This window comes from Clytia hemisphaerica, unplaced genomic scaffold (assembly GCF_902728285.1).
Source record: "Clytia hemisphaerica strain Z4C2 unplaced genomic scaffold, Clytia hemisphaerica genome assembly, whole genome shotgun sequence".
Classification (NCBI taxonomy): Eukaryota; Metazoa; Cnidaria; class Hydrozoa; order Leptothecata; family Clytiidae; genus Clytia; species Clytia hemisphaerica.
In genome coordinates this window covers 245,513-260,865 of record NW_027103806.1, presented here as the reverse complement: position 1 = coordinate 260,865, position 15,353 = coordinate 245,513, and the positions used below count along the sequence as shown (strand labels likewise).

The following is a 15,353-nucleotide window of genomic DNA, read 5'->3' as shown; positions in this document are numbered from 1 at the left end:
GGTATATTTTTAACATTCTTACACCCGTCTCACAGCCCTACTGGAACTTTTTTTCTCGGTGGGGATAAACATTCCTATTGAAAATAAAAATTGCCAATGGGGATTGAAATTCTATTATTGAATTTCGAATGGGGATAAAATCAAAGTCATTTTCCCAGTGGGGCTGAAATTCCAGGGTATTTTCCCACCGGGGACACGATATTTTTGGCAAATTTTCCTGTGGGGCTGGGGTCTGTGATACAGGAGTGTATTCTTGTTTTGCGATACCATAGAGGTATAAAGAAAGACAGGAGATGAATTTGTCGGTAATTGGTCGTTAAAGTCTTTTGATTTCTTTTATGTAATAAATCAAAAGAAATTCTAGGCTCGCCCGATGAAATACGACTTTTTAGTAGAACTCAAGTTTGCTCTGAACATTCTTACTATCAGCATCGAAGATTTCTAGCCTTCTAATATACGAGAATAAAATAAAATTTAGCTCCACAAAATAAGTTTTCGTTCAATTTTGTCATCCATTAAATTTGTTTCGAAAAGATGTTTTCTCCAGCCAGAAAATAAAAAGTTCTGTATAAGCACACACAATTTCAGACCCAATTTGTAGACAAAAAGTCGCTGGAGAATTTTGGAGGAAAGTATTAAGCAATAGAGTTCACTTTGAAGAAAATGTTGATCGAAAAATCTTGTCATTTGATGAAGGATTGTAAAGTTTACAGGCCTTTTTTAATCCAAATATTTTCTTACACCAATGTCAGAAACAATACAATGAATTTCGTCTCATCTTATTTCCAACAAGTAAGCCAATAAGATTTCACCTATCAACAAAAGAGCTCATTAAAAATGCACGATATATGAGATTATTTTGGTTTCGTAGTTTAATTGTTCGTGCTACTCGAATTTGTTCACCTAATAGGCTACCTGCTGAAATCAAGAAAATTAAAGAAATGGCATCTTGGAATGGCTTTCCTAAATACCTCGTCAACTCGTTAACTAAACGTTTTATTGAGAAATTATCGACCCCTCGTTCATCGGCTGTGAATGAAGACCCTGTTGAAGAATCTGTCGTAATCTGGTTTAATATGCCTTACCTTGGAAGTAGAAGTCTTAGTAATTTTCTAGCTTGTGTTAAGAAAATTAAACGTAATTTGAATCTTGGATCAAAGAAAATCATTTTTAAGCAAAGATTTAAGACCACCAAAATCAGCTATTATTGCAATACCAAAGATCGCTCGCCTTTGCTTACCTCTTCCAACGTTGTGTACGAGTTTAAATGTCCTGGATGTTCTTCTAAATACATAGGGAAAAGTGATCGTACCCTATCTGAAAGGACCAGAGAACATGCAACTGTCAAGGGATCTGCCATTTACCGTCACCTCACTAAGTGTGAAGGCATTAACTATATAGATTCCCTCTTGTTGATTGGCGTCACAGAATCGCTCACTGATGATGAAATACGTGATAAACGGATTAATCACGTTCGCAATAACATTCGAGTTGTTGACAAAAGCGATAATTGGTCTGTTCTTTTGTTTAAAGAGGCACTGGCAATTAAAGATAAAAATCCAGAAATGAACTCGGGTTTGAAAGCCTCTAGAGACTTGAATTTGTTCCGCTAGTTGATTTTGATTTTTCTAGAAATTTGTTCAACATTTTCAGTATTACTATCACTCTGACGATGCTTTTGTTGTGAAGCGAAATATTAGTTTTTTCAAAAAATGAAAATTTTGTTGTTTGTGATCTGACTCCACATTGATCCATGGCAAAATCAATTTTCGGATTAAGTTTTATCTTGTTTTTACTGAAGCTGTCATATGGTCGAAATATATGAGATTATGAGCATGCATACCTCGTAATTTTTTTAATCGTAGGGCGAGCATGGTTACAATAGCATACTTCTCCTGTTTCTTTATACCTCTATGGCGATACCAAGTAGCTGTAATAAGCTTGAAAAAAATTCAAATGAAGCAATCTCAATTCCAGAGTGCAAATTGATACTTTTATTACTTTAATTCCGCTAGCTAATTTCGTGTAAGATTTATTTCTGCGAACCAGTCTTTCGAAAAATTTCGATTTGCTTTAATTTGCATCAATCAGCCAAAGATTAGTTCAAAGTGATCCTAAGATTAAGAATGTCATTACACGCTTTTTTTATAAGAACACGAGGCTGGAAATTGGTCAAAACCTAAGAACAAACCAAGAACAATCGAGCTTCAGATTTCAGAAATTAGAAAGATGGTACTTGTTTTAACAGATTTTAAGAATGAGCCTGAGATTTTCAAAAATTCAAGCCCAGAGTGAAAATTTACTAGTTCTTATAAAAAAATTAATAATGAATTTAAATCTCACGAAATTACTCCGATTAAGGATTTCCGTGAGAAAGCCTAGAAATCATATGCTCTTCATATCAGAGGTATCAACGAATCAATACACTCTTCTCGAGATGCATAAATTTATTGTTGTCCTCGTTGTCAAACAGATTTCATTGCTATTAAAGGGACATAACAGTACTTGCGAAATTTGTAAACAAACTGTATGCAGCGGATACAAAATCAAAACAAATGTCACATGTCAAAATAAAAAATCAAACCAAATATGGCTAATTTTGATTGTTCAATTGTTTTACAAGTTTGTTTTGGACACGTGATTTTAATTGTTCTCTTTAATGACACGTGGTTCGCGCAATGTTTACATTTTACTACTTTAATGTCCCTTTAAACAACAATAAATTTATGCATCTCGAGAAGAGTGTATTATGGAAACAGTCGGACGCGAATACACCTTTTTGACCGTAGTCACGCGGTCAGGTACGTGATTATTTAATCATCCCCCTAAACTTGATCCAATCCTTTTTTTAAAACATTTTTCTATTGTCTTTCGGTGCGAAAGACTGGGACGGTTTTAGGCTCGTAAAACGGACAAAAAAATGCGCAGCATATTAGCGGCTACGGTCGAAAAGGTGTATTCACATTAATTAGATTACGGTTTGCCAGGGTTGAAATTAATTTCTTTAGTAAGTGTGTCCAACCCGCCATCGGACATCATTTTCACTCCATCGAAACATTTCTCGGAAATATTTTTATTGATTTTTTGTCGTAAGAATGACCATGGTTTATTCTCTGCATACTTGATGAAAACTTTCTTTACTTCTTGAACAAACCAAGTGCCTTCATCTGCCACTCGTAAAGATACGGTCCCTAAAACGAAAAAATGATTTATGACTCTTTTAGAGACAAGATATAAAGAAGATGTGTAAGCGTTACTACAGTCACTGAGCTTTTTATATTAACTCGGAGGCAATTTATCAATCCCCGCATGGGGATGGCACCATTTGATACAAGTTTACACTTTTTTCACACAAAATGTTCAATGAATTATAAATGGTGTCAGTCCGAGTGAGATACTGCCATGGTTTATTCCCCATGGAAACTATTAATACAGGAGAGGGAATTTTTGTCAATTTTTGAGAAAAGTGGTCCCGATTTACCGGCTTTTCCCCAAAAAATTTTCTCGATATCTCGAACAGAATGAACCTCTTAAGTAGGCAGGTCTAGGACATTGGGGCTTGGCAATGTTATCATTAGGCTTCTTTACTGTTGACGGTTCGTCATTTTCTGTCATCTACAGTACATACCTGGGGTGGCTCCAACAAAAAAATTGATATCAGCTTCGTTTGAAATCGACTGTGGAAAACATGATGATGTGGAAATGTTATTTTCGTTGTTAACTTGTTCTTCTTTTGAATTAGCAATTTTGGTATTCGGTGGTGAATCTATGAAAATAACTTTTCTATTCCTTACTTCGAGAATGGAAGGATTTAATGTTGGTTTGTTTGCTAAAATTATTTTGTTGTTTTCGTACCACTCCTTCTCCGTTTCTTTAAATACATCAATATAGACAACTTTTTGGTTTCTTAGCCCCTGGTATGCAGGAACTAAAAACAGTTTCGGTTTACCAATTAACGTTTGACAATTTTCTGCAGTAAAGTAAGATCTTATCTCTGAAAAATCGATCTTTTCCCCCTCAGCACAATAAACTCCTTTTTCGAAGCCATGCGATAAAATACAGCACACGAAACAATCGTAAGTTCGCATTCTCGTATCAGCCCGATATTTCCCAAGGATCTGCAACATGTTCTTTTTATCAAAGTCTTGGTACGGCTCAGCAATGAATTTCAACCAAGAAAATACATTTTTCAGGGCTTCAACATCTATATGAGTGCCATCTCTTTTGGGAAGAATTCTGCCATCAGAATCTTTGACAACGCGTGGTTTTTCAAATGTATTATTGAATATAAGGCAAATGCCTCGAGGGCTTGTGGTCATTTTATAGAAATCATCTTCAGAGCCAGAAGCTTTTCTATTTCTCTTTTTCTTACTATCCTTGTCCTTTTCGTCCAATAAACCCAACCAATATACACATAAATGACATTAATAAAGAATGGCGCAATCAAAATATATAATACTAGCCGGTACCCGGCGTCGCACGCCGGTTAAGCTGTAGCTGAACGCACTAAAAGTCCTTTTGATGTTGAAGCTGGCTTAAAAAATGATCAAATTAATAAAAAGATGTCTTCAAAGTTTGACTCTAACCCTCCCCCGGAGATCTTTTTCTCGCTTCGCTCGCATTAAATACGCCGTCCAGTTTTCGACAATTTGAGAAAATGTCATGGTAAAGAGGAGTGAAATGTAGAAATGACAATTCTTTAGGAAAAGGCGGGAAAACCACAAAGAATAGTGCAACTTTGTTTTCATCAGATTTATAAGATAAAGAAGATAAATAAGTCAATTCTAAATTGCTTTTTTTAAACCCTTGTCATAACTTTTCGAAATTAAACATGTAAAATGACGTACAAAGTTTTTAATAGTATCAACCACAGATCTCTAAAGCCTAGATTTGCAGCTTTTATCGAAAAGTGAAGCCTAGGTTTGGAAGGATTTCCTACCAAAGTCACGTGACTAAAATATGCAATTTCACCGGTTTGAGAGATGTGAAATAGCGTTTGCCGCCTACTTTAATTTTTATCTCGCTCCGAAAACAATTAAAATGCTAGATCCTATCCATCGGCACGAAATTTAAAAAGTCAAATTTTGGCTTCACTTTTTTTTGCTGGAGAAAGCTTAAAGTTGCCTATCTAGCCCTTCGGGCTTTACAGATATCTGTGGTATCAACCACTTGAATGTTTTTATATGAAGAAAAAGATGGACTAATTTCTTCTCTTGCTTTTTCTGCTTTTTATCGCCCGTTATTGTTCGACAAACTTTTTAATTTTTATGTTTTGATTTACATTATTTGAAATGTTCTTTTCTATAAAAGAAACTTGTTTTGTTTTGAAAAGAATTCGAATGTCATTAATAAATACGATCGTTAAATACATTCGATTCAAACAAAAGAAAAGAAAAAACAGGATCGGCCAAAGCTGGGCAGAAATTAAAATTACTAAATGTAGATGGGCCTTAAATTTCAAAAGAAATGCTGAATAAAGTCTAAACCATGCTCTATTCGATCTGTCAATCAAAACAAACTTATCGAGAACAAAACATTGCTTGCGAAATCGAAAGTGTGCAAATGGCGCGAATCCAATAGAACAAATTTGTGGAGCAATAGACTAAAAGTCATAATTTTAAAACGCAAACAAAGCGAAAACGAAAGTGGTGACACACAGACACACAAAGCACCGCTATTAATATATAGATATCTTGCTTGAAAAATTTGTCCGAAATAAAGTTTTGTCTTTTTTCACAAACACCAACAGAACATTTTTTTAAAATAGGTTTTTGGAAAAAATGGTAATTTCCATCGAAGGAGGATGCTCTTTGATTCGGTGTCATTAATATGGTTGGTGTCACAACCATTGAGTTTCAAGCCCGAAGGGCTAGAGGTCAATCTCTAACCTTTCTCAGGCAAGAAAAATTGAAGCCTTAAAATATGCGCCGTATTTTTGATGACAGATTGAATCTAGCAATTCCTTTGTTTTCGAGTGATATATTTTTCAAAATGAAGCGGTAAATTTTAGTTTCAATCTGTCATTTGTGTAAAAACCAGGCGGGTCGCTCAAGGCCGCGCAACTTTGGTAGGATTTGTTGGCTTCAAATCCTACCAAGGAGATTGACCTCTAGCCCTTCGGGCTTGAAACTCAATGGTCACAACTAAGCAGTAACTTGAAACATACCAACAAAATAATAAAACCAAAATGGAAAACATTATATTCAACAAATTTTAATTTTTTTGACAAGTCCATTACATTATTCAGTTATTTCATTTTATCAGATATCGTATGATTAGTTATCACTTTATCTCATTTATCAACCTGCTGAACATGTTGATCAAAAGAAAAACTCTTGTTTGACAAATTGTTGAAGCGAGATGATTATTAAAAAAAACGTTCTCATACACCCTATTATCCTTACCATGGAAACAATTTAATTTAAAAGTCCTGTTTGTACAGGGTGTCCCTAATTAAAGTATCGAGTTTGAACATGCGATTGAGTAGAAAAGTTTGTGTGTGTTATCGCTAAAATATAAGAACGTTCTCCATCACACAGGCTTATTACAAAAGGTAGTTACAACGTATAAATTAATCGTAATGACAAAGAAAAAAGAGGGAGAGCTTAAAATACAATTTTGTGAATACCCACATAAAACTTTCTACTCGTAGTTGTGTTTCGACTCGATACTTTAATTAGGGACACCCTGTAGAAATTCAAAAGACTATTAGTCAAGAACACCTTCAAATTAGCTTATCATAAGCTATTTAGACTATTTTATATAGGTTATTTAGCCGAAAATCGATAAAAACCTCGATTTCTGACGAAATATGAATAGTCGCGTCTTCTCTAAGGAATACATGGTTTCTCATTGTCAGAGAAATGCTCATGACAAATTTTGACTTTGGATCAATTTTGGTTTAGGAAATATTCCACTTTTTGGTACTGCGCATGCGTGCGCATTCGTAGGGTAAGAAAATCGGACTTTTTGTCGATTCAACAGAACTTCATTATCAGAAAATTAGCCTATAATCGGTTAGTTAGCCGATTGATAATAAATTTATTCATATTTCCGTTTCCAAAATTGAATGTTATATCAGTTTAAGTGAAAAAGACTCTTTGGACTTTGGGCAATGAAGTAATCGTGAAAAATAGACGCGACTATTTATTTTATATTTCGTCAGAAATCGAGGTTTTTATCCATTTTCGGCTAAATAGCCTACATAAAATAGTCTAAATAGCCTATGATAGGCTAATCAGCATATGATAGGCTAATTTGAAGGTGTTCTTGACTGACTATATAAAAGAGACATTATGGGGACTTTATAATATATAACACAGGGAAAAATATAACAAACATATCATAGCATTTTCTAATATAAATCAAAATTATGATGCTTAAGCTTATAAACATTAGTTTCATATGATAAACACTATCCCTAGTGGGCGGGGGTGTTGGCGGAGGCACTAGACGAGTATATGCCGCCCGACTTTCGACCCTGGGAAAAATATTGTGAATTTTACAATCCTTATTGGGAGTAATCTGACCAAATTTTGATCTTTCTAGGGGCACATACCCGTACCCTCTATTTGCCTAAGTACCCCCTCCCCCTGAAACATCATCATGGCATAATCATAGTCTGTATGAACTGGATCGAGTTCCCAGTTAAAGTGAATACTAACTTTCCACAACAAAGGGTTTTTACGATGATTTTTTACAATACCAAATATCATTATAACCGTCATCAGTTAAAGCACTTTCGTCGTCAAAAAAGCGTATCCATCTGACATCAAAGATGGTTGCTCGTTCTCTTCGTCAGTTTCAAGCTCTTCGTTGTCGAGGCTACCATCTGGTGACTTGAATTCGAATATATCCTGAAAATTGAAAATGAATTTTTAATTTACAGATACCTGCATTCGTGTCCTCTTGGGGGACCTCTTGTCCATCTTTAAACGTCTATATAACGTTAGTTGAACGTTATCTTTTGTATCACTTGGAAATAAGACTTCGCATAATGAAACTTTCGCACTTCATCGACTTTAATTTTTTCCTCCAAGATTTTCACTAAAAATTGTGCAAAAAACCTGCTTGTATTATTATTATCTACCACGAACCCAAAAGGTATCACAAAATTAGTCTTTTTCGACAAATGCTAGCTGGAGAAATTTCATAACCAAGGGTAGATTTAGAAACAAATCATACATCAGAGGTTGATTCATCCAGCAGCGATTCCATATGAGCGACAAGTTCACTAAAAGACGGTCTTTTTGACGGCTTTTCGTTCCAACATTTACCCATAATTTCATATCTGTAAAAATACATGAAAAAGAAACATAATTTTCCTATCCTTAGCGGGGAAAAAAATGTCGGGGGAAATTTTGAGGGGGTGACGAAATTTTCCCCCGACGGTTTTTTTCCCCGATATTTTATTACCCGACCAAAACTTTTATCCGATTTTTTTATCCCGCCCAAAACTCGGGTGCATGATGTTATTGTTTTAGATTAAACTTTCTACTTTGTAAATTGCTATATACCTAACAGTAGTGGTTTGTAACAGTAATTCAGTGTTGTAATAAAACTATAGAAACAAATAAGCATGACTAAAAATCTTGATAATTTCTTCCTATGCTGCTCTATATTTTGTCGGGAACATTAAAAGAATTTGGTCGGGAAAAGTGACGAAAAAAATACCTCTAGGTGACGAAATCTTTCCCCGACAAAAAAATACCCCAACTAAGTAAAACTCCGGCATTTTATTCCTGATAAGGTATTCTGTCTTTAAGCTTTCTTCCATTTTAAAAAGCTCAGATGAGTGGAAATGCTTAAATCGGTAAAAAAAACCTATAAAATTTTTGAAGAAATGTCGCCCGTCTACTTTCAATTCGGCTGAGAACCTAGGATAAAAAAGGTAAATTAAGAAATGAGCGCATTTACTTATATTAAACTTACATTTGAGGAGGGCAATTTTTCGGTCTTTTCGTTCGATATCCGTCTTTTAACACTTTATAAAGATCTTGAACCGGTATTCGTGGGTAGGGTGTTCCGCCCAAAGTGAAAATCTCCCATAACAACACGCCATACGCCCAAATATCTGATTGTGTACTGTATACACGGTCTAAAAGTGCTTCAATAGCAACCCATTTGACTGATACCCGACCCTAGAACAAAGCGAATTTAAAACACTAAATAATTGTATTGAAAAAGTTCTTTTCTAGAGAATTTTTTTCGTTTTGGCTGATTTCCGCGTCATTGCCCTGCAAGGGGCTTTTTTGCGTCGCAGTAGGATGTCTCAGCAAAAAAATTTCAAGAAGTTGCGATATTTACTTTTATTTTTTCATCATTTTTTGGGTGGGCGTTTGCTATTATTTTTTAACAAACCAAAAAACATTGAAGGTTTCAATGGAAAGAGAAAAGCGTTTAAGCTTTGGGTGTTCAAATAAAGCTATTTGCTGAAATGCAGCCTTAAAACGTTCATTCTGGATTATCAATGCGTTCGCGGGGCCATTCATAGCGACATGTACTTGCTAGTTAATGTACATTATTGGAATCAACGATACAGGGGTATGTTTTACTTACGTTAGTAGTCTTTTGGTAATAGTCTGTATTTTTAAGACTTCTAGCCAATCCGAAGTCTGCAATCTTGATGACGTAATCTTCACCTAGTAAAACGTTTCGTGCAGCGAGATCGCGGTGTATACACTAGAAAAAAATGGCAAGGAAATGAATTAATCTTAGTTTTTCTACCAGTACTACAGTACTTCAGTGCCTTCTTATTATAAGCATTTTTGCATTAATCTCATAAAAGATCATCCGTTCTGCCCTTACCACGCTCTGCTTTAAAGGAATATGATGAATTTGACTTAGTTGTTCAACCAAAATTCTGCCTTTTTGCTTGAAAGCGGAAACGACTGGGTTCTAATGTTTATGCTTACGATTGACGTTTGTTTTGCCACGCTCAAAAGCTCATTTTTAATATTTATCCAAAATCTGAATGAAAAAAAAAATCAAAGCGGCACATCAACTAAGGTAAATTCTCTAACGGAGCCATCTGAATACGTGCCATCGCCACGCTCAAAAGCAAATCCAAAATATTCATTCAAACCCGGTCCACCGACTTGGAGAGATTCTCTTTTGGAATCATGGCCTTTATAGTGCGTACGTGCCAGCGCGTAGTAATCAGAACGTGCTCGGAAAGGTGCGAGATTTTAACGCATTAAAGTATGTGGATACCATTTTGGAAGCAAGAAACTCCATTCCTTGGGCCACTTGTGACGAGAAAGATATCAAGTTTTTGGTCGTTAGAAAAGGTTGCTGGTCCATTGCTAAAGGTCTTTTCGAACGAAGGAACATACGTAAATTACCATAAGGTGCGTATTCATGTATGATGTAGATAGGGTCTAAAAAAGAAATGAAAATGTTCTTTTATTAGCAGTATTTGGGTCTACAACAAGTGTAAATGCTATCCAAAAAATGGTGTATAAAATAGGACCTAACATATTCTAACATGAGACATACCAACAAAAGGACATACCCATTTCAGTGCAACATCCAAGAAAATTGATGATATGTTTATGATGTCCAATATGCTTCAACATTGCTAACTCCAAGAGTAAATCTTGTCTTTTAGCATTTTCTGAAGAGAAAATTGTAATATATATTTGAGTTCGAGTGGGCAATTTTAGCCGTAGACCGCAGAAATATTACGTAGGCCCTGAAAATAGTTGACTATCGTACTAAAATGAAAATATGATTTTTTCAAACAACAAAAGTCTGATATACTGATTTGTGGCTAATGTAAATTCTTTTTTTGCTACCAAAACACCCCTGTGTCACAGACCCGCTGCCCACTGGAATTTTTGGCAAAGATTTCATCCCCGGCGGGAAAAAACCCTGTAATTTCAGTCCCACTGGAAAATTTACTTTGATTTCGTCTCCTTCGAAATTCCATGTTTAAAAATTGTACTCCAAAACCATCCCCACTAGCTAATGTAAATTTTTTTTGCTACCAAAGTAATCTGAATCATCACCTTTTGGAATCTTGACCGCAACAGTTTTCCTTTCTCCAAGTCCACCTGGTAATGTAGCCTTCATAACAATACCAAATGCTCCTGAACCAAGGGTCTGCGAAATGATCAATGATTTTCTGTTCACTTCCCATTTTGGATGAACACTGCTCAATAAAACTAGGAATGAAATAAAAGTAATCAGAAAGAATAAGAAGTTTGTCAGACAAAAGTTTTTTTCTAAAAAGTTTCTTAAAATTCGATAGCTTTTTGTTCAAAGCAAAATCCTTTCATATTCTCTTCATATTCCCTTCATAAGTACATATTTTTTCATATAAGCAACCAGGCTGCTAAGCTTCAAGCCCTGAAATTTGCCAATTTTTTTTATATCTCATAAAGATATAAAAACAATAGCCCTTGGCCCAATAAGCATGAATATGATATAATATCAGAGAGTGAAATTTTCAGAAAATGAGTTAAAATGACCCGAAATTGGAGTCGCTTATATGAAAAAATGTGTCAAGCACCAATGGATAATACCTTGAGGGTCGTGGTACAATTCCTCATTCGTTCTCTTAGGATTCCTCTTTTTAGCCTGCACAATAGCAGGAGAGGAGTCTATTATATAGACATTTTCTTCGTGTCGAACCCCTTGCTGATCATTTCGATGGATTTCAACCAATCCAATTTCTTCTACTGGAAGAGCTCTCTGCTTATCACCTCTAAGTTTAATTAATCTACATACGGTACATATGATGCTTATCCCAAAGATTAGCCCAGCACCTAAAGCGATCAGAACAACTTTCAGAATGTTGATCCTTGGAGATTCAATATCATGTACTGAAAAATAGAAAAATTAATCTTTAATTTTCACTAGAAAAACATACACGCAGTGGCTATATAGATGACTTTAAGGTCCGATAGAATAGTGGGCATGGGATGATAATGGTGGGAAGGGCATGTATGGTGTGGATGTTGCAACCGTTTATGGAAGCAGTGAGAAGCCTAGACAGGAGACCCGTCATGTGTTTTTTTATAATTTGATGTACACAAGACGGGTTCGAGCTGTGAGTCCAATATTGGACTCACATTTTTTCCGCGCTCTGATTGGCTCAAAAAATTTACAGTTGGAAATTCGAATTTAGCGCTGTCCTCACTTACTAAAATAAAAACCAAATTTCGGAAGTTGCGCTTTCTCTAAGAAAGTGTGACCAGTAAAATAATAACAAAATTTGATTGGCTATGTTTTCAACCGTTATTAGGATCTGAGAAATTCAAACTCTCAGCCCATACCATGCTATACATTTCCCCATCAGTTTATCGAAGAAGAAATCATAGCATGGATTCCCAGGCTATGAGAAGCCGCGGTGAGATCAATGCAGGGTCTGTAAATATAGGGTGTCATTCTTGATAAAAACGACAAGTTTATTCCTATAGCGCACCGCGCTGAATCTAAAAATAGATTTTATTTTTGACATAATCATTACTCTCGATGTGTTTGTACGAGTTCCAATCCCATCAACCTTTGCGTTAATCTCTTTTACACGTTAATTGCATCATTTGACAAAAGATATCTAACAACTTGCACGTATCTTTAATTCAACTGCATTGAATTGTGGGATTGCAACTCGTACAAATGTCAAAAAAGTGAAAAATAATAATTATGAAGTATGTGTTGCGGAGCGCTATTAACTTTAAAAGCAATGATATTCTCAAGATATAATCTTTTACGCAGAAAAAACACAGGGCATTTCCGTAAAAAAGATTACATCATGAATATCATTGAAAGACAACTAATAAAAACTATTTTTAATGAAAAACTAATTCACCTTTGTTGACAGCAACATATCTTGTCAAAAAATCAAACCCAAACGAATTACTCGCTACACATGAGTAATAGCCCTGATCATCCTCCGTAACTTGAGACAAGGTAAGATCGGAGCTGTGAAGTCTGCCGAATCTAACATTATTATCGTATCGCATATGGATAAACACTTTGTATTCTGAAGATGGGATCTCTTCAACAAAGGGGTATTTGGTAAAGTCGAGTTTATTTTTCATAATGTCACGCCCAATATTTTGAAGAATCGTTGGGTTAAAGTTCTTTTTCCAACGAATCCAGCGAAATTCGACTCTGTAGCCATAATATGATTGTTTTGATGATTCTTCGTGACATTGAAGCCTGACATGCTCCCCCACATCAATACTTGTTTGACTGTTAACGTTCGGATTTGGGCCGAGTTGTTTCAATAGGAGTGGAATTTTGATTGTATAGCGATATGATGGTACTAATTTAAACAAAAATAATGCATAAATAATCTTTGTTAAATTGACTTTCAAAAATGACGGCATTCAAAAAAATAGACCATTTCCCTCTTCACTACCCTCCTCGCTGCGTACGTTAACTATGCGGATAGCTCAAAGTTCGAATTGAACAAACATTTTGGTCTTACGAGCTAAAGTAAGGTAAGTACTTACCATTTACAGTGAAATTTCGTTGATTTTTCGCTGACTGCGCATTCACAATGCACGTATATTGACCAGAATCAGACGATCGCAAATCCTTCAACGTTAAAATGGATGATGATGACAAAAATGTATGCTTTCCATTTTCAGGATTGATTTTAAACCACCAGTGAGTTGCATTCATATTTCCAGAAACCCGACAATCAAGTGTTACGTCATTGCCGTTCTCAGCGACAATATGTGTCGCAGTTTTATTTGCAAATTGAATTACTCGAATAGGATCTTTTAATCTGTCTTTAGGAGAAATAAAACTTCTTTCTCGCGCAACACACAAATTTGTCCGAAAACATAAGATGTAAAAAATCACCAATAAGGAGACATAATGATTTGGCTGGTGTTTCATTGTTGAATTGGCGAATCTACTCCACTTGTAACCAAAATTACGTTTGTAAAGATTACAGCAAACCAAACGAACACAGCTATCAGATATTAATCATAGGTAATAAGTGATTGAACATGTTACTTAATAAAAGCAAACAAGACTTATAACCAAAAGAAAACATGCGCTACCTTCCCCTTCACCTTAGTTATATCCGATCAAGTCTCTTGCTATTGTTTTCCGAATACACGTTTATCTATAGGGTTTCCGCATATTTACAGAACTAGAACAATCAATTTGCCGAGTCAACATAATTACGCAGTGCGCATGTAATATATGCGCATGTCTCCTCTAACGAAAATTTCCAACTTTTTAATTACGCCATTATAATTATGGAAAGGAAGCTAATAATGTATAGAGGACATGCATTCTTTTTAATGACCTTCAATTTTTTTCTTCTGAACATCTTATTTCTAAGAAAAAACTTAAAACAAAACCTTTCTTTGATGGGTGGTAATGTATATTCTTTAATTCATATTGATCAATTTCCGGACATTTCGGTTCTGATGCAATACACCTTTCCCGAGTTTATTTTTTCCAACATGAAAACGAGGCCAATGTAAAAATTGAAAAATCGAAGCAGGCGATAGAAGGAAAGCTGTGAACTCTCCCATGTTTAGGGAGTGGTCAGAAAGTATCTACTAGGGGGGGGGTGGAGGATTCTAGGGGGGGGGGTTCCAAATTTTTTTCGAGGGTTTAGGGGGGGGTTTCAAATTTTTTTTGAGGGTTTAGGGGGGGGTTCAAAATCTTTTGGGCAACTCAAGAGAAAATGTAGGAAGTCTAATTTCATAGTTTTACGTTTCAAGATTTTAAAAATTTTTCGGCCTGACGGACGACAACTCAGAATTTATTTTATTTGATATATGTACATGTCATACTAACATTATTTGGGCATCATCGCCTTGCCCTTTTGGTTTGTAGCATTGAGCTAAATGAGGGCAGTAGATTAGTGGCTTTCACAGCTCATCAGAGTGGTTTGAAAAAGTACTTTTTAGAAAGAAATTTGTCAAAACTTTTAGCTAAAAAGGTGGTGAAAAACATCGACATTTTCTCCCGTCGGCGCAAACCATGGTTGTGCCTCCTTAGTCTCTACTAATATCTTATAAACTAGTCATAGCTTTCACTAAATGCCCCCACATAAAGATCATGTCAAGTACTTATAAAGCTTTTAATGCATTAAAGATTAAAACATTAAAAAATAATCAGGAATAATTGATTGATTTAATTATTGATTGATTGGTTGATTGATTGATTGAGGCATTTGCTTGAAAAAAAAATTATATTCCATTAACAAAATACTTGAAGAATTCGCAGCTTGATAATTTAATAAAATTTAAGGAAAAGCTGGAAAAGCTTCTCAAAAATATATTTCAAAAATTATGGTATCATTAGCTTACAGGTTTTCACATCTCCTGTTTGTTTTTTTCTCCTAGTTTCTTTCTTACAACAATATATATCGTGAT

At 35.2% G+C, this 15,353-nt stretch overlaps 1 protein-coding gene across 1 annotated transcript; it reads right to left on the bottom strand.

Annotated features, from left to right (window-relative positions):
* Positions 1–7,331: 7,331 nt before the first annotated feature.
* LOC136806422 (fibroblast growth factor receptor 3-like) lies at positions 7,332–14,059 on the bottom strand. The gene is made up of 10 exons (XM_067062993.1): positions 13,464–14,059; positions 12,815–13,273; positions 11,526–11,825; positions 11,010–11,165; positions 10,514–10,615; positions 10,213–10,379; positions 9,559–9,681; positions 8,932–9,140; positions 8,185–8,290; positions 7,332–7,856 (listed from the first exon to the last, which is right to left on the bottom strand). Exons 1-10 carry the CDS (start codon positions 13,852–13,854, stop codon positions 7,731–7,733), a joined length of 2,139 nt encoding a protein of 712 aa, XP_066919094.1. The 5' UTR covers positions 13,855–14,059; the 3' UTR covers positions 7,332–7,730.
* Between the last annotated feature and the right edge of the window lie 1,294 nt (positions 14,060–15,353).

What these genes read in the sequence shown, in the direction of transcription:
- LOC136806422 (XM_067062993.1), bottom strand. Translation starts at nt 13,854, where the DNA reads ATGAAACACCAGCCAAATCATTATGTCTCCTTATTGGTGATTTTTTAC. An exon ending in TGGATGTTGCACTGAAATGG is followed by an intron (nt 10,380 to 10,513) that starts GTATGTCCTTTT and finishes TTTCTTTTTTAG; the next exon opens with ACCCTATCTACATCATACAT. An exon ending in AGTTTCTTGCTTCCAAAATG is followed by an intron (nt 9,682 to 10,212) that starts GTATCCACATAC and finishes ATTTTTTTCTAG; the next exon opens with TGTATACACCGCGATCTCGC.